General features: G+C 47.2%; 1 protein-coding gene across 7 annotated transcripts; it reads left to right on the forward strand.

The window, feature by feature from the left end:
• Positions 1-666: 666 nt before the first annotated feature.
• Positions 667-22,510, forward strand: POMK (protein O-mannose kinase). 7 transcript variants are annotated; one of them, XM_047717244.1, is made up of 5 exons: positions 667-1,132; positions 4,504-4,594; positions 7,946-8,091; positions 9,034-9,336; positions 21,713-22,510. In XM_047717244.1, the coding sequence occupies exons 4-5, from the start codon at positions 9,055-9,057 to the stop codon at positions 22,481-22,483; spliced, it is 1,053 nt and encodes a 350-aa protein (XP_047573200.1). In that variant the 5' UTR covers positions 667-1,132; positions 4,504-4,594; positions 7,946-8,091; positions 9,034-9,054; the 3' UTR covers positions 22,484-22,510. The 7 variants fall into 7 exon arrangements, with proteins under 7 accessions (XP_047573200.1, XP_047573203.1, XP_047573201.1 ...); XM_047717247.1 differs by having other exon boundaries at positions 7,994-8,091; XM_047717245.1 differs by having other exon boundaries at positions 667-985.
• The last annotated feature ends 1,533 nt before the right edge of the window (positions 22,511-24,043 follow it).

Here is a 24,043-nt window from a genome sequence, read left to right on the forward strand (position 1 = left end):
GTCCGGCCAGGTGGAGACATCTATCAGTGGGGGCGCAGACTGTCTCCTAGCTACCAAGGTGGTGGGCTGGTTTCCATGGCTACTGTGGGGTGAATTGTAATTCAATTAGCCACCTGCATGAGGCCTGGCCCAACCACAGAGCCTTTGCTCTATAAAAGTTAGTCTGGAAAGCAGGGAGGGGTCATCTTGTGTAAGGGGCGACCCCCACTGGTCTGTTTGACGGTGGGTCTGATTCTTGATGCTTGGCGCGAAATAAAGCTTTGCTTGACCTTCGCTTTGTATCCGTCTTGCTCCTTTAATCACGGACCCATTATTGGGGGACCCATTTTTGGGGGGACCTAATACTAGGTCAACATCTCATTGTCCTCACGGGCTCAGAGAGAAGCCAGAATAGGAGAGCGGTGGGCGCACCTGGGCTAGAATCCGGCCTGGCCTGCCCCCAGCTGCGTGGCCAGAGGCGGACGCCAGGGGGCAGCCTCGCGCTCTCCCTGCCAGGGCTGGTTTCCGGCCGCGCCTGCGCAGGAGGCCGCCGATACGACCAGGTCGGCAGGTAGGCGCGGCGGGTTTGGAGGTGTGGTGGAGAGGCCGTGGAGGAGCGCGGGGGAAGCGGGGGCGGGGGCGCGGGGTCCGGGTCGGACCCACGAGAGCGAGGGGCTGCGGGGCGGGGGGCGGCCGTGGGGGGCGGCCGTGGAGGGCGGCTGGGCTTCCTGCGGGGTCTGTCCCTGTTTGGCGGCCGCCTCGGCCCCTCCGCGTTGCGCCTCGCGGCCCAGCTGCACCTTCGCGCGGCGGACGGCCTGGCCGGGGCTTCGGCTCCGAACCTCCGGCGTCCGCTGTGCTCGGCCCCGTAGTGCCGCCGCCGTGCGCCGCCTCCCGGCGCGGGCCTCCGTGGTGGGGGTCGTCCTGGGCCTCGGTTCGTGAAGGCTCAGCGGGGCCGAGCGGTCTTGTCTCCGTCCGTTTTGCCGTGTCCGTAGCACCTTAAGGCTAAGTAAGCGTCCGAGATGTTTGAAACAATTTGAAACAAAACGCTGTAAAGCGCCTTGTGTCCTGTTGGCAAGATGGGATTCCGTTCTAAATTGTACTGGGTGGCACCCGTTCGTTCCTTCTCTGCTTGAATCGGATACTCCGTAAATCGGTAAAAACTGCTTTTGTGCTCTTCCTTTTCTTTCTTGTAAACGAGCTGTGAGTGTAGAGCAGTGGTTTCCAGTTTTTTCCACTGCTAGCTTGTAGCTACCAACGTTGGAAGTTCTGTGTCTCAACAGTGCCTGAATTTTTCCTGACCCAACTGGCCCCACAATCTCCATTCCTTGTGAACCAGCAACGATCATTGCCATTTTGCTTATTTTTCTACCGCAGAGTTCCTTCAGCCACACGGGCTGCCCCAGAAATGCGCCTTTAAGGGGCGCCTGGGTGGCTCAGTGGGTTAAGCCGCTGCCTTCGGCTCAGGTCATGATCTCAGGGTGCTGGGATCGAGCCCCGCATCGGGCTCTCTGCTCAGCAGGGAGCCTGCTTCCTCCTCTCTCTCTGCCTGCCTCTCTGCCTGCTTGTGATCTCTCTCTGTCAAATAAATAAATAAAATCTTAAAAAAAAAAAAAAAGAAAAGAAATACGCCTTTAAGGGAGAGAGCCCATCAGGTGTTGGGGTGCGCCAGAGAGTCCTTTAAGAAATGGGCAGTCTCAGGTCTGCCCCCCCACCCCCACGCAGTGAACGTGCTATGTTCAGTTCCGCCCCACACCTGAGGGCTGCAGGATTTATTTAGTTATTTAGTTATTTATAAGAAGATTTTACGACAGAGGGAGACACAGCGAGAGAGGAAACTAGCAGGAAAGTGGGAGCGGGAGAAGCAGGCTTTCCACTGAGCAGGGAGCCCGATGTGGGACTTGATCCCAGGACTCTGGCATCGTGACCTGAGCGGAAGGCAGCCGCTTAACCGACTGAGCCACCCAGGCGCCCCCACCCCGGGTTGCAGGATTTAGAGGAATAAGGTGAGTTTAAGGCCAGAAAACTTGGCTCCTCCAACTACAGTTTAGTGACCTTCCTACATCACTTCACCTCAGTTCTCTTATCTGTTAAATGGGAATAATAATTATACATGTCTCACGGAATTGGTGTGAGGTTGACACTGTTGAATTTTTGGGTGAGTTTTTTTCTGAGGATGCAGAAGTGGATCTGAGGGCTTAGGGATAATTGAAAGGTTATTGAGGCATATAACTTCAGGGTCCACAAGAAATGCATTAAATGGGTAATTCTGTGGGATGCATGGGTTCCTCAGTTGGTTAAGCACCTGCCGTTGGCTCAAGTCTTGATTCCGGGGTCCTGGGATCAAGCCCCGTGTTGGGCTCCCTGCTGAGCAGGGAGCCTGTCCTGTCTCCCCCTGCTTGTGGTCTCTCTGTCAAATAAAATCTTATAAAAAAAAAAAATGGGTAACTGGGTAGTGATCTAATGTAGATTAGAAAAAATGAATTTCTAGAGTTCTGCAGAATTTCCTACCTGATGCTGGCAGCCTTTGTGTGGAAATGAAGGAAGTAGTATCCTTCCAAAAGAAAAAAAAACAAAAGCAAAAACGAGAGGCTTCAGGCCCTATACAACTGACTCTCCTACCTGTGGCAAGATAGGATCGAGGAAGGTCACAGCAAGGGGGTTGGAGAAGTAAAAAGATGGTGAGCTCAGACGGGAGGAGGTGCTGGAAGCAAGCATCAGAGGACAGGCACATGAGCAGAGAACAGATTCGGTGGGAGTGTGAAGGTGGCAGAGAGGAGTCTTGAGTGATCTGGCGGGCAGTGCATTTTTACTGAGTGCCTGTTGTACACCAGCTGCTGAGGAAGGACCCAGGGGTGCGCCAAGCAGGCAGGCAGTACCCTGGTTGCTCACAGTTGAGGAAGAAGGGATGCATATGCCAAAGCCTGGGCGTCTCACGGGGGTGACTTCAAGAACAGAGGGAAGCTCAGGGCCTAGAGTGCGGGGTGCAAGGAGGCGTCTGGAGAGGTGGACAGAGGCTGGAGCTCAGGGGGCCTTATAGGAGTTTGGGCATTGCCCTGAGGACAGAAGGACGGTTAGTTGATTTTAAGCAAGGAGTGATCGGATTTGTGCTTTAGAAAGATCATCCTGTGTACGCCAGTGAGACACTTCCCACACGTGCAGAAGGAGGTGTGTACAAAACTCGCTTTGCTGGTGGTATAGTTAAACAAGTGAAAATGGCAAACTCGAGTTGGATGTACCCGCATGGATAAACCTCGTAAACCTAATGTTGGGCTTTTTTTTTTTTTTAAGATTTTATTTATTTATTTGACAGACAGAGATCACAAGTAGGCAGAGAGGCAGGCAGAGAGAGAGGGAGAAGCAGGCTCCCTGCTGAGCAGAGAGCCCGATGTGGGGCTTGATCCCAGGACCCTGAGATCATGACCTGAGCTGAAGGCAGAGGCTTTAACCCACTGAGCCACCCAGGCGCCCTTTTTTAAGATTTTATTTATTTATTTGACAGAGAGAGAGAGATCACAAGTAGGCAGAGAGGCAGGCAGAGGGACGGGGCGGGGGGGGGGGGGGAAGCAGGCTCCCTACTGAGCAGAGAGCCCGATGCGGGGCTTGATCCCAGGACCCTGAGAATACGACCTGAGCCGAAGGCAGAGGCTTTAACCCACTGAGCCACCCAGGCGCCCGTAAAGTTGGGCTTTTAAAACAAGTTACAAAGAATGAATACAATACAGCTACTTGTATACAGTGTGTAAACATCGATACATTATGTGTTGTTATTTATAGGCACAAACTGGTGGTGAAAATAAAAAGTGTGTGTGGAAATTCTATACACCAGTGGTTCTTGGGCTTTAGTGTGCATCCGAATCCACTGGAAGACTTGTTAAAACAGAGATTTCTGGGTTCAGGAGATTTGGAGAGAGGATTTCACCTGAGAGTTTCTGGTTCGGGAGATTTGGAGAGAGGATTCCAGAACTCAGATTTCTCACAAGTTCTTAGATGCTGCTGCTGCTGCTGCAGGTCCTGGGACATCAGCTTGTGGATGGTGGTTCCTTCTTGGGAGGGAGCAGAATAGGACCTGGAGGGGTCCAAAGGGGCTTCAACTATATATATATATATATATATATATATATATATATATATATATATATATAATATTTTATTTCTTTATTCTTTATTTCTTTTTTTATTTATTTTATTTCTTTAAAAAAGATCTTTGTGGGACGCCTGGGTGGCTCAGTTGGTTAAGCCGCTGCCTTCGGCTCAGGTCATGATCCCAGCATGCTGGGATCGAGTCCCACATCGGGCTCCTTGTTCTGTGGGGAGCCTGCTTCTCCCTCTGCCTCTGCCTGCCACTCTGTCTGCCTGTGCTCGCTCTCTCTCTCTCTCTGACAAATAAATAAATAAAAAATCTTTAAAAAAAAAATAAAAAATAAAAAAATAAAAAAGATCTTTGTGATGGAGTGTTACTTGACAAAGCTGGAGGGGTGTTCATGATCTTACTTTTTAGTTTTTTCTGTGCTTGAAACATTTCAGGAAGGAATAAAGTGTCTATTTGCTGTGTGGAGAATGGACGGAAAAGAGAAGGAAGTGGGTGTTCGTGCAGGAAGCTGTTGCAGAAGCCCCGGTAAGAGATGCTGGAGACTTAGACCAGGGGTGGCCGGGGAAGGGGAAAGCGAGCAGAGCTGGGAGAGGTTTGGTGAAAGAATTGACTGTGCGTGGTGATTGGTCGGTTTGGAGGTTGGGGGAGGGTGGAACCAAGTCGCCTGTTTTGTGACTTGAGCAAGTGGGCATTGTATGCTTGTGACAGTGAGGGAGCCCTGGAGGAGGGGCAGAGGACAGAGTTAAGTTCTGGACATCCCAGGCCTTGACAAACCAGCTGAGTGAAGTGTAGGAGAAATACCCAGGCCACTGTAGAGACTTGGAGACCAGTGCCATCTCCATGCGTGTGAGCAAGATTATACAGAGGGAAGGTGCAGGATGGAAGGCTGGTCTGCAACAGACCCACAAGAATAGCACCACCCAGTGCGGGACTCAGCCAGCCTCTGCCTGCCACCTGCGTTTGTATGACCTGTGAGCTAAGAATGCTTTGTACCTTTTGAAACGCTGGGGGGGAAATCAGAAGAGAAATAATCTTATGTGACACATGAAAACTTTCTGAAATTCAAATTTCATTGTCCGTATGTAAAGTTTTATTCAAACACAGCCATGCTCATTGTTTCTGTAATGTAGGGGGCGGCTTTCACACCCAGGTGACAGACCTGAATGACAGTGGCAGAGAGTTTGTGGCCTGTCATGGCTTTACACTGCCTCTTGGTGCCCCCACACGTCACGTGATGCAGTTGTCACTGGATTTCACCTTTTGCCCTTAAACCTAATATTTACCATCTGGCCCTTTACAGAAAAAAGTGCTGTTTCTTGACCTGAGGTCTGAGTTGAGACACACTTGGTCATTTCGAATGTTGTAGAAGAGAGATGGCGGTTGTTTTATTCATTTCTGTAAGAGCACCTTCTAAGAATCAGGTACCAATAGAGGAAGCCCATGAGACCGTGAGGGCTGAATGGGAAAATTCATCGTAGTTTTAGTCAAAGTCCCTGAAGACAGGAGGGAATGGGCCAGAGAGAAAGACATAGGCCCGGAGTCTTTGTGGGAAAGGTGAGCGAACAGCCATCACAACCCCAACAGGCACAGCTGGGAAGACTGAGGGGCAGGTGAGCAGGTGGCACTAGGTCAAGAAAAGGTGGAGACTCGAGTGAGGCTGGAACAGTGCAGTAGAGCCAGGGTTTGGTGGATACCTTGTAATCACAGTGGGGATTTGCACAGCAGCATTTTAAAAAATTAATTAGGAAGAACTATATGGAGGTTTGGAACCATCCATTACTTCTAAAATGTCTTGCTCAGAGAAAGCAGTGTTGCTCTGCTGACCCTTGGTGGGGGTCACTGGGGCTGGGTCACTGGAAGAACAGAGCAGTCGAGTGTTGAGGGTCTGAACGCTGAAAACAGCAGATTTGTAGGGAGGGGGCAGACATTGTGTTTGGGAAGCATTTTTGTTATCTGTTCACGTTGAGATATAATTCACATACCATTAAGTTTGCTCTTTAAAGTGTACCGTCCATTGATTTTTAGTATATTCACAAGGTTGTGCAATCATCTCCACTAATTCCAGAACATTTTCATTCAAAAAGAAATCCTGTGCCCATTAGCGGCCGATTCCTATTTCCCCTTTCACTCAGCCCCTAGCAGTCACTAACCTGCTTTCTGTCTGTATGGATGTGCCTGTACGTACATTTCATATAATACAGTCCTACAATACAGGACCTCTTGTATCTGCCTTATCTCAGTTAGCATCAAGTTTTCGAGTTTCATCCATGTTACAGCATGTATTAGTGCTTTATTTCTTTTTGTGGGTGATTAATATTCCATGTCTAGTTATAGCAAATTTTATTTGACCATGTATGGACTTCAGGTTATTTCTACTATTTGGCTGTTAGGAGTTGTGCTGCTGTGAACATTCATGTACTAGTGACTAGGGTTCATGCGAATGTACGTTGTCCGTTCCCTTGGGCATATACCGAGTGATGGATTTGTATGGGTAACTCCATATTCAACCTTTCGAGGAACTTCCAGACTCTTTTTTCCACAGAGGCTCTATCATTTTATATTGCCATCAGCAAGGTATAAGGGTTCTATTTTCTCACATCTTCGTCTACACTCGTTCTTGCCTGACTCTTTGACGACAGCCGTCCTGTTGGGGATGAGGTGGGATCTCATTGTGTTTTGATTTGCATTTTCCTGATGACTAATAAAGTCAACGTGCCTGTTGGCTATCTGCCTGTCTTTTCTAGATAAATGTCTGTTCAAGTCCTTTGCCCATTTCCAAATTGAGTTATTTGTCATTTTACTGTCGAGAAGAAGTAGTATTTTGAATTGTCCGTTGGGACATTCTAGTAGAGATGTCAAGTTAGCGGGACTGGGACTGTCAGCAGGTGGGGACAGGGAGCCCGAGTCTGGATAAGAGCACCCAGGGCATGAGTGCAGAAGTCTGTCCAAGCCTCTGACTCTCCAGCAGTCTATAGACAAAGGCAAGAAGAGCCACCAGAGTGCACCTTCCTGGGAACCAGGTCACAAAGGCATTTCAAGGAGAAGGGAGTGATCAGCCATGCCAGATGCCACTGAGCGGTCAAGCCCGTGACTGAACTGACTGCTGTGTTCAGCAATAGTGAGGTCCTGGCAATTTGGTCACTGTGGGTGGAGTAGCCTTGGGTTCTAGAGGAAGAGGGGGAGTGTTGGAGATAGTAAGCGTAGATAGTCCTTAAAGCTTTAAAGTCTTTATAGCTGCAGTGTGAACTTAGGAGAAATGCTGTTTTCTGTGAACTTTGCACCTGGCTTGATGGATGTGTTGTCCCAGCGCTGTGAATGGTGGGTGGCCCGATTATCTCCAGGAGAAGGTATGAGAGAGCTGTCTTCAGATTTTCTTCATGGCTGTCACGTCTCAGGCCTCTGGTCTCTGTGCGAATCCTCGGAGAGGTGTTCTAGGACTGCTTCATCCAGGGATTTCCTCTCTGCTAGTCTCTATCCTTAAAAGCTCATCATAGTATACAAGGAGAAGATTTTTTGTTTTTTATTTATTGTCTCTCCTCCACTGGTTTCTCCCTAAGGTCCAAGAGGACAGGAACCATATCTGTGTATTTACTCACAGATCCCCAGGGCCTAGAGTGGGGTTGAGCATGGGGAAACGGCTTCATGAACGTGGAGTGAATAAGTGGTCGGCGTTTGGTGATGGAGGTTAAGGGAGCGCGGGGGCAGAGGGGGGCGGACTCTGAACTCAGACCAGCTGGCAGGGTGCCACGATGGCCGCCAGGCTGTCGGAGGACTTCCTGCGGCTGCTCTCCATCCTGGGGCTGGAGGGGGACGCTCAGACCCTAGGAGGGCCCCAGGAGAAGACCATCTGAACTGTTGCCGTTTGTCTCTGTGCAGAGTTGCAGTTTTCCTTCAGCAAACCTCCTTTTTGGTACTTCGTGGCAGAGTGTTTTCAAACCCATGCCTGGGACCAATCAGGACACTGAGTGACTCAGGTGTCTGGGTGGAGGCCTAAGCTGGGAGAACGAAGGCGCTCCTGGAAGGTAACCCTTCATGTCACAGTCGTTTCAGACACAGGAAGCACAGGGTCAGTTCTGTCAGTAGTGTCCCCAACACATCCCAGTACTGACACTAAGAGAGCACACCATTATGCCCATCATCCTAGTCAAAATATCGACACGCTTCCACTCTGGTTCACACGTAGCTTCTGCCTCAGGCACCCTGAGCGTCAAGCACCTGACCTCCAGGGTCCTTCCGGCCCTCTCCCCTCCTAGCCCCTCTGCCACCGCACAACTCAGCAGGAATGCCCACCTCCACCATGAGCCTCCCGCCGGCGCCAGCGCTAGAACTGAGCTGCTGAGTGTCCAGCCTTCTTGGTGGTGCCTGGTGCAAGGGTCACCCGCGCGTCACCCTCTCTCCGTTCTCACGACTGTTACTCCAGCTCGCGTGCTGCTCAGCTCGGACCCCACACGACTGCCGGAGCCCTTGACCCAGTCCCCCCACCACCATCTCTTCCACCCCGACACATCTGTCACGCCTGTTGAAGAGGAGCCTTGCTTCTTAAAAATGTTAGGGAGCTTTCTAGTACCTTCCAGGGATTATCCCAATTCCTTAGCTGGTTCAGGAGGCTGTCAGCATTCTTGCCCTCACCCCCACCATATCTGATCTTGGTTGCTCTCCTCTGTCCATCTGTCCTGGCCCCACTGGACTAACAAGTGCGGCTTGTTTTCATTTTGCTCACTCCTGTGGGAGGGACACAAAGTCAGACACACACAAACACCTTCCTCCTGGTAGAATCCAGACGAGCTGATAATAAGACACTGATTGTGTGAACAGCTGACAGGGGATACCTTCTTTAATCCTCCCAAGGACCCGAAGGCATGCAGGATCCTTGGGCATAAGAGGACTGAGAGGCTGTGCCTTCTTTTAACCCCTTGTCACTCAGACACCTTCATGATTACTTCTTGTTTGGTGTCACATCGCAGGAACCTGCAGAGGACAGCAGCATGGACGGGAAGGCCCAGGACAGCAGCAGAGGCCTTCCCCGCAGAGCGGTGCCCCCAGCCGTGGGGCTGCTGCTCTCCATGGCTCTCATGAATGCTCTCCTTTACCTCTGCCTTGACTGGTTTTTCATCGCCCCTCCCCACTCCACTCCGGGCTCCACCCACTGTCCCCACGGACATTTCAGAATGGGACAGATGAAAAACTGTTCACCATGGCTGTCCTGCGAGGAGCTGAGGACAGAAGTGAGGCAGCTGAAGCGTGTCGGGGAAGGAGCCGTGAAGAGAGTGAGTGCTGGCTTACATCTGAGTGTTAATGGGGTGACCTTTCAGGATGGCAAATTGGCATTATGTGTGAAGGGTCCTCAAAATATTTCTGCCTTTGAGCCCAGTGATCTCACATCTGGGACTTATCCTAATCCAATGGAAGGAAAAAAGCTAAATGCATCAAGGAGTATTTTGCTTTGTTATTTATAGCAATAGAAAACCAGTAATAAAAACTATTGGATATAGTTAATTATGGGCTAGCCACTTGATAGAATATTCTGCAGCCATTAAGTGTGTTTAGGAACCCTGTGTAGCAGCAGGAAAAAAAATCTTATGAGGATAAGTGAAAAAAGCAAAATGCAAAACTGCATAATACATGATTTTCAACTGCAAAATTAATGTGCTTATGTAGAAAAATACAGAAACGATAGAAATTGTGCTATGGTAAAAAGATTTTGGGCAGTTTTTTTTAATTCTTATTTTTCAAGCCCTGGCATGGGATTATATTGACTTTTTACAAGTTTTTTTATTAAAAAAATTTTGTGTGTGTTAAAAAGAGAAACCAAAGGGGTGAATTCAGATGCCTCAAAAGCTGTTGTCTGTAGGCAACCAGTGTGTGCTGGCTGCACCTGGTCCCTTATTGGTTCTGTGGGAGCTAAGGCCCGATGATGCCTCTAGAGGTCAGAGAAGGATTGTTGCACAGAGCTCCTTTGTGAAGATGTATTGAGTGACTGGCAGGAGGGAGAGAGGGAACAGAAAATGCATCCACGTGGACAGCTGGCTTTTGTTTGGGGAGACCAGTGCACCATGAATGTGGAAAGGAGACTTTTTTTTTAAGATTTTATTTACTTACCTGAGAGAATAGTGATAGCAAGAGAGATCGCAAGTGGGGAGGAGAGGGAGAAGCAGGCTCCCCACTGAGCCGAGAGCCCAATGAGGGGCTGGGCTCGATCCCAGGCCCTGGGATCATGGGTAGACCCTTAAGCAACTGAGCCACCCTGACGCCCCAGAAAGGAGACATTTCTTTTTAAAGATTTTATTTATTTATTTGACAGACAGAGATCACAAGTAGACAGAGAGGGAGGCAGAGAGAGAGAGGGAAGCAGGCTCCCTGCTGAGCAGAGAGCCCGATGTGGGACTCGATCCCAGGACCCTGAGATCATGACCCGAGCCGAAGGCAGAGGCTTAACCCACTGAGCCGCCCAGGCGCCCGAAAGGAGACATCTTGAAGGAAGAAGTCAGGGAAAAGGGAATGGAATTTATGCAAAGTAAAACCATAGAACAAGGTAACTTTTTAAAAAAGATTTATTAAAAAAAAAAAGATTTATTCATTTATTGTCGGTGCTCGAGCTGTGGCAATGAATAAAACAGAGCCTGTTGAAGCTTTCTAGTTGGGGGATGAGACAATAAGAAATAGATGCTCAATAAAATATGTTAATGACATGTGCTGGGAAGACAGCAGGGTGAGGAAGGAGCCACGGCTCACTACTCTGGGTGGTCAGAATGATCTGAGAGTGAGCCCTGTGGCTATCTGGGGAAAATATGTTCTAGTAAGAAAGAGTAAGTAAAGCAGAGTCTGAAGATGGAACATGCCTGGTTGTTCAGGGACCCGGAATGAGCCAGTGTCACCATAGGGCAGGATGAGAAGGGAGGTAGCACATAAAGTCAGAGGAAAGCCAAGTGGTGGCCAGAGCATGTGAGGCTTGGTGGGATCAGGAGAGCCATTGAAGCAATTTGAGTAGAGGTAGAATGTGTTGTATGTGTGGAAAGGAGGCTGAGGTGTTGGTGAAGATGGAAGACTGGCTGGGCCTTGCAGGGGAGAGATGGTCACAGCTGGACAAGGGTGTTAGCAGTGAACCTAGTAAGAAATCAATGGATTCTGGTCATGTCTTAAAGGCAGAGCCAGTAGGATTTCCTTTTTTTTTTTTTTTTTTTTTTAAGATTTTATTTATTTGACAGAGAGATCACAAGGCAGAGCAGCAGGCAGGGGGGTAGGAAGCAGGCTCCCCACCGAGCAGAGAGCCCGTGGCTAGGCTCGATCCCAGGACCCTGGGATCATGACCTGAGCCAAAGGCAGAGGCTTAACCCACTGAGCCACCCAGGCACCCCCAGTAGAGTTTCCTAATAGATCACTTCTGGGGTAAGTGAGGGAGAGGGTGACCACAAGGTTCTAGGTCCAGGCAACAAGAGGAGTAGTGCTGTCATTACCTGAGCAGGGAAGAATGGAAGAACAGATTTTGGCATGAGGTGAACATGTTAAGGCTGTGAGTGAATGTGAAGGTTGGATATACAAGTCTAGCATTTGGGTCTGGGGCAATGGGTGGGAATATATATCTGGGATGATGCTGAAAGCATTAGGATGTGAAGAACACACCAGGGGGGGATGTGGGTAGAGAAGAGGACTTAGGCCCCGTTGATTTCTGTCTTCTTCATGACCTGGAGGGGCTGGCTGCCCACTTGTTTCCAGGTTACTGCTCAGGTCATTTTTGGACTTCTTTTTCAGAATTGCTCTTTACCCTGAAGGATATACTTTTGGGTAGGTAGCTTTTTTTTTTTTTTTTTTTTTTTTTTTTCTTAATTTATTTATTTACTTGAGAGAGGAATAGCAGGGGGAGGAGCAGAGAGAGGGAGAGAGAGAGAGTCTTTTAAGCAGACTCCGTATTGAGTGTGGAGCCCAACACAGGGCTCAATCCCATGACCCTGAGATCATGATCTGAGTTAAAACCAAGAGTCCAGTGCTTAACCTACTGCCCTATCCAGGCACCCCTTCAGTAGGTAGCTTTGATGGTGGCGAATTGTTGTTGTTTGAGGACAGATTGGATTTGGGGGATGCCCTACAAATCATGCCCATGTGAATATGAGGTTTAAAAATGTGGATAATATGGGGCGCCTGGGTGGCTCAGTGGGTTAAGCCGCTGCCTTCGGCTCAGGTCATGATCTCAGGGTCCTGGGATCGAGTCCCGCGTTGGGCTCTCTGCTCAGCAGGGAGCCTGCTTCCCTTCCTCTCTCTCTGCCTGCCTCTCTGCCTACTTGTGATCTCTGTCTGTCAAAGAAATAAATAAAATCTTTTAAAAAGATAAATAAATAAATAAATAAATAAAAATGTGGATAATAACTCTGAGTAATGTAGTTTTGTTTATTAAAGTGAAATAGGACTGTAAGGCTATTACATTGATTTTCTTTTGTCTTTGGTTGAAATTTGCCCTCAGGTCAAGAGTATTTTGTGTACTGGATATTTGCACCATCATTGTTGAGTCTCGTCTGTCCCCCCACCTTGAGCCCTGGGGCCCAGGACACATGGGGGTCCCAGCACAGGGAAGCCTCTTATTCCTTTGCATAGTCACTTATTGGAACAACTCGCTGCATGTAACGTGTTTCCCATCACTGGGACCAGCTCCTCCACGCGGGCAACACTCCGCACCCTAAGCTGAAGGCATAAGCTTCCTCAGTAGGAATATCTGTAACCAGAGTTCTTGGCATCCTGCTCTCTGACCACCTCCTCTCCCAGCACCCTTGCTTCAGTAATTCCTCAGTTTATCGGGACCTGTGTGTTGATCCCATGGTGGTTGCACTGGGTCTCACACTGACCCAGCAGCAGGCACTCTGTGGCTGTTAGCCTCAAAGTCAGTCTTGTGCAAACACATCGTGCCTGGCTGGGGAGCCCCGAACCTGGTTGACCCCAGTTGTGCATCTGCATTCGAGCAGTTGCCCTGGAGGTAGAGAGGTCCCACAGCCCTGTGGTTTCATGGGCGACCACAAACCTCAGCCCTGCTCTCACCACCGCCCAGCGGTCCTATCATGTTCCTTCTGCGAGTTTTCCTTCCCCCTTGCCTTAGTTCATGGTCTTGTTGCATAAGTTGTTATGGAAACAGGAGCTTCCCAAACAAAATTTCTTCATCTTCAGTCACCTGACCTGTAAGCCCTCCAGCTCAGGTGTCATGACTTCTCATGATGTCTCTCCCGGAAGCTGTCCACTTTCTCCTGCACTCTCAGTCTTCCCTGCTCCGAGGGTCATTCTGACTGGCATGCAAACACACACCCTTTCTCACAGAAGTCCCTTTCCCCAATTCCCTCTTCCTCGGAAGCTCTGTGCACGTTCTCTTTCCTCTGTAATGAAACTGCCAGAGCTCTGTCCCTACTTCTCTCCTCCCATTCACTTGTCTTCTGCCGGGATGGCTTCCAAACACCCTCCTGCAGAGAAACTGCCCTTATCCAGAGACCTGCAAACCCTGGGTTGGTCATTTCTCTGTCTTCCTCTCACTTGATCTTTTCTGCAGCCTTTGATACAGTTGGCTCCTCTGTCCTTGTGACTCTGGCTCTCTGTGCCGCCACCTCTTTATAGTTTTCCTTATTCCCTCACGGGCCATTCCTAATTATCCCTCTTGCTGCCTTCTGTCCCCTATCTTGCCCCTAAGTCAGCAGTTCTCCACCAGAAGTGATTTTGCTCCTAGGGGGAGCATGTGGCCAATGCTCTCTTTCCCCAGACTCTATTTGTGGTTTGTGTTTGCGATTGCCTGGAGCAATCCCAGTTTGACTGAAAGGTAGATTGACCCATTCTTTTTCTTTTTTTTTTTCTTTAATTTTCTTTAATTGTAAAAGCAGTACATTCAATTCAAATTTACGGAAGGAGGTGAAGTACAAAGTAAACTGTTCCCTTCTACCTCTTGTCCTCCCCATCTCTGATCTTATTCTCTGAGGATAACAGTGGGAAATTTATCCCTTTTAGATTTTTTTTTCCAGTGAATTTTATTTCATGTGTATCTTTTTAATTTTTTTTTTACATTTTTAAAAATTAACATATGTATTATTTGCCCCAGGGGTACAGGTCTGTGAATTCTCAGACTTACACATTTCACGGCACTCACCATAGCACATACCCTCCCCAATGTCCATGTCATGTGTATCTTTTTATTAAGTTTTATTTATTTATTTAAAAAATTTTTTTTTATTTTAGGTTTTTTGTTTTTTTTTTTAATTTGTCAGAGAGAGAGAGAGCGAGAGCGAGCACAGGCAGACAGAGTGGCAGGCAGAGGCAGAGGGAGAAGCAGGCTCCCCACCAAGCAAGGAGCCTGATGTGGGACTCGATCCCAGGATGCTGGGATCATGACCTGAGCCAAAAGCAGAGGCTTTAACCCACTGAGCCACCCAGACACCTCCATTTGGAAGGATCTTATATGATCTATGTTTAATGCTCTGGGCTGTCTGGAAAACAGATGTTACCTGAATTGTGTGTGTGTGTGTGTGTGTGTGTGTGTGTATATATATATATATATATATATATATATTTATTTATTTATTTATTTTTATTTAGAGAGAGGACACATTGGAGTGTGCCCACAAGTGAAATGGGGGCAGGGCAGAGGGAGAGAGAATCTTAAGCAGGCTCCACACTGACCCACAAGGGGCTCAGTCCCACAACTCTGAGATCATGACCTGAGCCAAAGTCAAGAGTCAGACCCTCAAGTGACTGAGCCACCCAGGTGCCCCTGAATTGTATATTTAGAGTATGAAATAATAGTGTTCACTCAGTTCCTTTTGCAAGGTCTGCCTCCTCGTCCCTTTTAACCTTGGGTCATTCATGTATGCTCACTCCTTCCCTGGATGTCTTCAGCCTCTTGCCTTTATCTATAGCTAAGACCTCTGCCCTGAACTCCCCAGACTCTTCTATACAGCTGCCTACCCCACATCTCCACTTGGATGTCAGAAAGGCTTTCACACTGACCGTGTCCCAGACCATCCCCTCAGCCTCCTTTTCATTTATTCTTCCCTGTTGCGGTTAATGACAGCTCTGTGGGCCCAGGTGCTCAGGCCCCTGACCTGGGAAGAAGCATCCTGACTTTTCTCTTTTTTTCACATCCATGTTGAATCCATTAGCATGTTCTATTGTCTCTGCACTCAGAGGAGATCCAGGATTTGACCATTCCTCAGACTTCTACCCATCTCCCGTCCTCCCTGTGCCCATCCAAGCTTCGTAGCTGGATTATTTCGGTAGCTTCCCAGGTGGGCTCTCTGCTTCCACGCTAGCCCCCTCCCATCTCTTCAGTCTATTTACAGCACAACAGCCAGAATACTGCTATTAAATTCTAAGTCAAAGAGCATCTCTCCTCTGTCCAAAATCCTCCAGTGGCTCTTCTGTGTCTCAAGTAAAAGCCAGAGTCCTTTTACCAGCTTACAGGCTTTACAAGGTCTGCACCCTCTTCCAGCCTTATTCCTGCTCCATTCCCCTTTGCTCATTCCACTCCAGCCACCCTGGCCTTACTGACCTGGCAGTCTATGGGTATTCTGTCACCCCAGGGCCTTTGCCCTTGCTATTCTTTCTGCCTGGGATGTAGTTCCCCGCAGGTAGCGTGTGGCTCATTCCTCTACCTCTTTCAGGTTCTTGCTCAAATGTTACCCCAGTGAGAGCCTTCTCTAACCCTATTTAAAATTTAAACCCTTCCCTGCTTAATTTTTCTTCAAAGCACATTTATGTATACTTTATATATATCCTGTTTATTTTCTTTATTGTCTGCCTCTTGCACTACAATGTAAATTTCATAGGGGCAGGGATTTATTTCATTTTTTGGGTTTTTTGTTGTTGTTGTTGTTTTAAGGTTTTATTTATTTGAGAGAGAGAGTGCATGAGCAGAAAGAAGAGGGAGACACAGACTCCCTGCTGAGCAGAGAGCCTGATTGGGACTCGATCCCAGGATGTTGGGATCATGACCTGAGCCAAAGGCAGATGTTTAACTGACTGAGACACCCAGGTGCCTCCCTGTTTTGTTTTTTAAAGATTTTATATTAAAGTAATCCTTACACCCAACATGGGACTTGAACCTACAACCCCAAGATCAACAGCTGCACACTCCACCAACTGAGCCAGTCAGTGCCCCAATTTCATTTTTTTTATCATAAATACTTATTAAATTTATGAGGACAGATTTGACTACATAACATTTAATTTTTTTTACTACAAAGACCACATAAACTATTTTCTAAAATGTATCCTTTACATTTATAATAAAACGTCACATGGATAATACATAAGGAGTGCCCAGAAATTAATAAGCGTAAAACAGCCCTACAGAAAATTGGATAAAGGCAACAAACATACTTTCCACAGAAGACCTACAGAAATGCCAACAAAGATGAAAAGTGCTCAGTGTCAGAAAATACAAATGAGCTGGAACAGTAAAATGTTTTCATCATCAGGTTGGTACAGAGTACAAAGATTGATAACATCTAGTGTGGTTAAGGCTGTAGAACCTAGGATTCGTTCATTTAAGAGTGGAGAGAGTGCACGCTGGCACAGACTTTGGAGGGTCGTGATAGAGTCCGTATTCTTCAGTTACCCGTCCGTCTACTTACCCAGCTGGTAGAAATGCTTGCCGACATGCAGAGTTGTGAATATAAGGTTATTTATTGTAGCACTGTTGTTAATAAGAAAAGAAGGGGAAATAATTTAGATGTTCATCAGGTAACAGATCACATAAAATCATACTAAATATTATAGACCTGCATATAATTTCTCTATTATAGAGAAAGAGCCTCATGATCTGACTCCTTCCATGACAAATCTCACGAATTTTTATTGTATTATACTTTAAAGAAAGAAATGATCATCTGCAAAACCTCACTAGCATGGGTAATATACCCAAACTGTGAAATGTTATGCAGCTTTAAAAAAAGGACTTATACCTGTATATATACAGACAGGAAAGTCTGAGGTACCAGTTAAATGAAAAAAAAGTTGCAGTGTGATATGTATGTTATAATCTTACTTTATGTCACCCCAGTCTCAAATGCTATTTGTAAAGGATACATTAACATGTATGAGAGCACACAGAAAGGTCTGGGAGGTTACACACCACTTAACAGCTTTCTTTGGGTTGGGGAGTAAAAGCAGGGGAAGGAAATCTCCTCCTGCATTTGAATTTTTGCCAAGAAGAATATTCTTGATTAATTTTGTAATTTTCTTAAAAAAGGTAAAACTGTTCTAAGAGTTTTAGAAAGTGTTACAAAGCAACTGAGTTAGAGATTGCTGAGAAATGATTCTTCCTTTTTTTTTTTTTTTTTTTTTTTTTATTTGTCAGAGAGAGAGGGAGAGAGAGCGAGCACAGGCAGACAGAATGGCAGGCAGAGGCAGAGGGAGAGGCAGGCTCCCGGCCAAGCAAGGAGCCCGATGTGGGACTCGATCCCAGGACGCTGGGATCATGACCCGAGCCGAAGGCAGCTGCCCAACCAACTGAGCCACCCAGGCGTCCCCTGAGAAATGATTCTTAAGCAATACCTGACTTGCAAATATTTAACTTTGAAAGTTTCAGGTATTTGAGAGTGATCCCAAAGACTAATACTATTTAATAATAAATAGTATTTAATAATCTTTCATTTATCTGAGGCACAAAAATTCAACATAAACAGGAGTTCAGGAGGAATTCATGAGGCCTGTTGTTGAGCTTCTCCCGCCACTTATTGTTGAATAAATATATGTATCAATAAATTGTAGCAGGGGCACCTGGGTGGCTCAGTGGGTTAAAGCCTCTGCCTTCAGCTCAGGCTATGATCCCAGTGTCCTGGGATCGAGCCCCACATCGGGCTTTCTGCTCAGCAGGGAGCCAGCTTCCTCCTCTCTCTCTCTCTGCCTGCCTCTCTGCCTACTTGTGATCTGTCTGTCAAATAAATAAATAAAATCTTAAAAAAAAAAAATTGTAGCAGCTTCCCTAGAGTGATCACTTGTTTTTATGTGAAAAATGGGCCTATGATACCAAAGCCACCTGCCAGTGCTGGTGGGCACCATGAGGAGGTGGGTCTAAGGAAGTGATGGCTTTCAACAAAAAACACAATTTTTGTGTTGAAGTCAAGTGTCAGATTCAGTGTTTTCTAGACGACTAGAAAAGTGGTGAGTCGAGCCCAGCCAGCCCATCACATATCACAACACCACCTGCTTAGCTTCAAGGTAGCACAGTACATCACAAACAGGAGTCATTCTCGGTCAGGAAAAGAGTTTTTGTTTTTGTTTTTAAGATTTTATTTATTTTGGGAGCCTGGGTGGCTCAGTGGGTTAAAGCCTCTGCCTTCGGCTCAGGTCATGATCCTAGGGTCCTGGGATCGAGCCCCGCGTCAGGCTCTTTGCTCAGCAGGGAGCCTGCTTCCCTGTCTCTCTCTGCCTACTTGTGATCTCTGTCTGTCAAATAAATAAATAAAATCTTTAAAAAATTTTTTTTCAAATATAACTAACACAGTATTATATTAGTTTTAGACATACAAGCAAAATGACTTTTTTATTGCTATTTTTTAAAATTTTACTTTATTATGTATGTCACCATACAGTACATCATTAGTTTTTGATGTGGTGTTCCATGATTCATTGTTTGTGTAGAATACCCAATGCTCCCTGCAATCTGTGCCCTCCTTAATACCCACCACCAGGCTCACCCATCCCCCCACCCCTCTCCCCTCTAAAACCCTCAGTTTGTTTCCCAGAGTCCACAGTCTCTCATGGTTGCAAAATGACTTTTTAATAGAAATTATGATCCAGGGGCACCTGGGTGGCTCAGTGGGTTAAGCATCTGCCTTTCGGCTCAGGTGATGATCTCGGGGGCCTGGGATTGAGCCCCGCGCCACACATTGCATGTCGCTCCTGGGGCATCTGCTTCTTCCTCTCCCTCTGCCCTGCCCCCTCTGCTTGTGCTCTGTCCCTCGCTTTCTCTTTCTCTCAAATAAATGAAATCTTTTTAAAAATAATAAAAGAAACTATAATCCATAGTGAAATTTCTCAATTTGGGGTTTTTGAAAAGGTCTTAAAAGATTTCTCTCTTAAATATTAAAGGTCAGCTGTGGGTACCTGGGTTTTTCCCACTAATGAATTTCCCCTGTCAGATCCCAAAGAAATCTCACAGGTCTTTAACTTACCTCAATTTGATATATTTTTGAGTTCTTTTAAAAAGTGTTTTTAGGGGCACCTGGGTGGCTCAGTGGGTTAAAGCCTCTGCCTTCAGCTCGGGTCATGATCCTGGGGTCTTGGGATCGAGCCCCGCGTGGGGCTCTCTGCTTGGCGGGGAGTCTGCTTCCTCTTCTCTCTCTGTGCCTGCCTCTCTGCCTACTTGTGATCTCTGTCTGTCAAATAAATAAAATTTTTTTTTAAAAAAGTGTTTTTAAATCTTTTTTTTAAGATTTTATTTATTTATCAGAGAGAGAGAGGAAGAGAGAGCGAGCACAGGCATACAGAGTGGCAGGCAGAGGCAGAGGGAGAAGCAGGCTCCCTGCCGAGCAAGGAGCCCGATGTGGGACTCGATTCCAGGACTCTGGGATCATGACCTGAGCCGAAGGCAGCTGCTTAACCAACTGAGCCACCCAGGCGTCCCTAAAAAAGTGTTTTTAAATGTGACATCATATACATTCATTCTGGAAAAGTTGGAAAATACTGAAAGGCATAAAGAAAAAAAAATCACCTAGAATCTTACCATATGAAGAGAATATATGAAGAGAAACATTAACGTGTTTCCTTTGATTTCCATGTAATTTTGTCTTGTTATATGCAGTTAGAACAATAACATAAAGGAATTTTTATATCCTTTTTCATTTGTGACATTACTGTTATCTGTGAAGACTCTGTGAAAACTCTGTCAATATATGCATTTTTGCTGACCACATCGCACTCTTCTGAGTGATCTTGCCATTCTTGCCCTCCATTCTGATGGGTGGGTAAGTTCCAGTTTATGCTTTTGTAAGTAGTGCCAGATTTTTATTCCTGGAGCTTTTTATCTCTTTCAGATTATTGCCTTAATAGATCTTGGATTTGATGTTACAGGCACTTGATAAACACTCCACATTGGTTTCAAAAACCATAAGCTATGTTTTAGCAGTGAGTAAGTAGCAGCACAGAGAAACAGCTCGCAGGCGGCAGACGCAGCCTGGGGCAGCCAGTCCTCCCTACCCTCACTTCTGAGCCTGTCTTCTCTTCCGCAGTCTTTTTTTTTTTTTTTTTAAGATTTTATTTATTTGACAGAGATCACAAGTAGACAGAGAAGGAGGCAGAGAGAGATAGGAGGAAGCAGACTCTCCGCTGAGCAGAGAGCCCGATGCGGGGCTCGATCCCAGGACCCTGGGATCACGACCTGAGCCGAAGGCAGAGGCTTAACCCACTGAGCCACCCAGGCGCCCCTCTCATCTGCAGTCTTAACACCTTCCCTTTGGAGATTTAAGCAGGAGGTCAGAAGTTCTTCATTACAGTCCTTCCTACAAGCCTTTCCTAGCTAGCAGAAATGGGGAGTCTAAGGTGTCCTGTTCAGGCACTCGGTGGGGGGGTCTGGTCTAGAGTCTGCGGGGCACTTTTGCTTCTGTTCTTACAGCTGAAGGAATACAGAACCACACCCCACTTAAAACTGTTGTCCTGGGGCGCCTTGGTGGCTCAGTTGGTTAAGCGGCTGCCTTCTTAAATCTTAAATCTTAAAAAATCTTAAATCTTAAATCTTTTTTTTTTTTTTAAAGATTTTTTTTATTTATTTATTTGACAGACAGAGATCACAAGCAGGCAGAGAGGCAGGCAGAGAGAGAGGGGGAAGCAGGCTCCCTGCTGAGCAGAGAGCCCGATGAGGGGCTCGATCCCAGGACCCTGAGATCATGACCTGAGCCGAAGGCAGCGGCTCAACCCACTGAGCCACCCAGGCGCCCCTTAAATCTTAAATCTTAAAAAAAAAATCTTAAATCTTAAAAAGATTTTATTTATTTATTTGACAGATGGAGATCACAAGTAGGCAGGGAGACAGAGAGAGGGGTAAGCAGGCTCCCTGCTGAGCAGAGAGTCCGATGTGGGACTCGATCCCAGAACCCTGGGATCATGTCCTGAGCCGAAGGCAGAGGCTTTAACCCACTGAGCCACCCAGGCTCCCAAAATAAATAAAATCTTAAAAACAAAAACAAAAACTCTTGTCCTGACCGAGAATGACTCCTATTTGTGATGTACTGTGCTACCTTGAAGGTGGTGTTGTGATATGTGATGTGCTGGCTGGGCTCGACTCACCACTTTTCTAGTCGTCTCCCCTCCCCCCCATCCATTTGTGCTGCAGGTGTTTTGGAGCTTCCGGTCAGTTTTTCACTCCATGCCTTTATCCTCCAGGCCCCTCTCCCAGGGATGCACTTCCCATTCTCCACATCTGCCGGGCCAGCCCCAGTCATCCTCTAGACCAACTCCCAGGAGCCTTCCGGCACCGTCACCCGTGTCCATCCTGGGCCTACCCTGCCTTCTGCACTGGGTGCCCGTGTTTGCTCATCCGTGAGCCTTCGTAACCAGACTGAGCACTTCTTCGGGACTGGGTCTCTGTCTCCTCGTTTCTGCATTCTCTGTACCACCTCTGGCGCTTTTTGGGGGTTTCCGGCTCTCTGATACAGGTGATGGTTTTCTGTGGCTTTGTTTCAGGTCTTTCTGTCTGAGTGGAAGGAGCGCAAAGTGGCGCTCTCACGGCTCTCCTGGCTGGAGATGAAAGAGGATTTCCTGCATGGGCTGGAGATGCTGAAAGGTCTGCAGAGTAAACACGTGGTCACCCTGCTCGGCTTCTGTGAGGACGACAACACTATCCTTACCGAATATCACCCCTTGGGCTCCTTGAGCAATCTGGAAGCAACGCTGAACCTTTCCAAGTACCAGAACGTGAACACGTGGCAGCGCAGGCTGCAGCTGGCCGTGGACTACGTCAGCATCATCAACTATTTGCACCACAGCCCCCTGGGCACACGCGTCATGTGCGACTCCAACGACCTGCCCAAGACGCTGTCACAGTATCTGCTGACCAGTAACTTCAGCCTCGTGGTGAACGACCTGGACGCCTTGCCCCTGGTGAACCACAGCTCCGGGACGTTGGTGAAGTGTGGCCACCGGGAGCTGCATGGGGACTTCGTGGCTCCAGAGCAGCTGTGGCCCTATGGGGAAGACACACCTTTTGACGATGACCTCATGCCCTCCTATGACGAGAAGATCGACATCTGGAAGATTCCAGACGTCTCTAGCTTCCTTTTGGGGCATGTTGAAGGGAGCGATATGGTCCGGTTTCATTTGTTTGATATTCATAAAGCCTGTAAGAGCCAGACGCCTGCGGAACGACCAACAGCTCAGGATATTCTAGACACTTACAAGAAGGTTTTGAATTTACTCAGAGATACCATGGTGTCCCAGACAAGAGAAATGCTCTAGAAACCCGTCCTATCAGTGAAGGATGGGCTTTAGGGAACAAATGGAAGAGATGCAGCAAATCTTGCTCTGATGGTGAGGTTTTTGCTGTTCAGCTGTGTGGTCCTTCCTCTGCGTCCACGTGCACCCATGAGTGGTGTTCATCCCCCGGGGACCGGGGCAGAAGTTGCTGCAGACACACTGGGTTTGGCTGAAGTCCAGCCTCCCTCTCTCATGCCGATCACTCCCAGCAGAAGACGAGAGAAGCAGGAATCTAGCCACAGCTGAAGGAAGTAACAAAAATTAGCCACAAAGAGGCTTCTCTTGCCCTAATTACTGAATCTGGAGGCGTGTAAGAAATGTATATAGGAAAGGTTTTTAAATGGATATGAAAGAAACATGCAGTAGTTTTCCAAAGAATTGTTTTCCTCATGTTTTTAGGTGGTGGTCGACATGACCAGACATAATTCAGTTCCCAAATTCAGGGTCACAGGAGTATTTGCGATGTTTCACATGGTGTTGATGAGGCCGTCTTTAGTATTTTAAATGATTGTTTAAATGTTTATTTTAATGAATGTGGAATTCTTATGCCGTCCTCTTTCCCAAAACCTAAAGGAGAACTGTGATAGCAGGCTCCTTGAAGTTTTGAATGGACAAGGAATATTTAGGACAGCAAATCCGAGGGAAATTATATCCGTGTTCCTGCCTTGGATGGTGCTTATGAAATTCCTGTTTACCTTCCAGCTCAGTTTTCTGTGTCCAAAGTTAATTATTAGAACAATTTATATCAAAAATATCACTCGTGGGGCGCCTGGGTGGCTCAGTGGGTTAAAGCCTCTGCCTTTGGCTCAGGTCATGATCCCAGGGTTCTGGGATTGAGCCTCGCATCGGGCTCTCTGCTCAGCGGGGAGCCTGCTTCCTCCTCTCTCTCTGCCTGCCTCTCTGCCTACTTGTGTTCTCTGTCAAATAAATAAATAAAATCTTTAAAAAAAAAATCACTCGTTACTGGAAAGTGTCAAACCCTTCCACTTAAGTTGCATAACGGAATCCTTTAGAAAGTTCTTTCTTGGTCACTATCATCCTCATTTGCAGAGGATGATGGATTTGGTGTGTATTAATTACCACCAATAAGGTGGTTAAAGCTGACATTGAGGGGCAGAGGTGCCCGGCAATAGACGCTGCCTTCCCTTGAACTTGAGCAGGTGTCGGAATCACCAGAAGCAGGAGCTGGGCCCCACCCCAGAGGCTCTGACTCAGTAGGTCTGGGACAGAATCTGAGACTTTGCATTTCTGACTGGTGCTGCTGGTCTTGGGACTACATTTTGAGAGCCATCTCCTTAACTGTTAGGGAGGGTACCACGAGCAGTAGGATAGGGCAGCAAAATTAGTATTATGTCCTAGTCTACCACTTTTGGGGCTGATTGGGTCATATGGCTGAGCAGAGAACATAATTCCCTAGAGTATTTTAACTGTCAGTTTTTGCTATTAAAAACTTTCCCATAGCAGTCAGGATGCTGGAATCAAGAGGATGGACGATAACAAGGGTTGTTGAGGATTTGGAGAATTGGAACACTCTGGTAGAAA

The sequence above is a fragment of the Lutra lutra genome, chromosome 2, assembly GCF_902655055.1.
Source record: "Lutra lutra chromosome 2, mLutLut1.2, whole genome shotgun sequence".
NCBI lineage: Eukaryota > Metazoa > Chordata > Mammalia > Carnivora > Mustelidae > Lutra > Lutra lutra.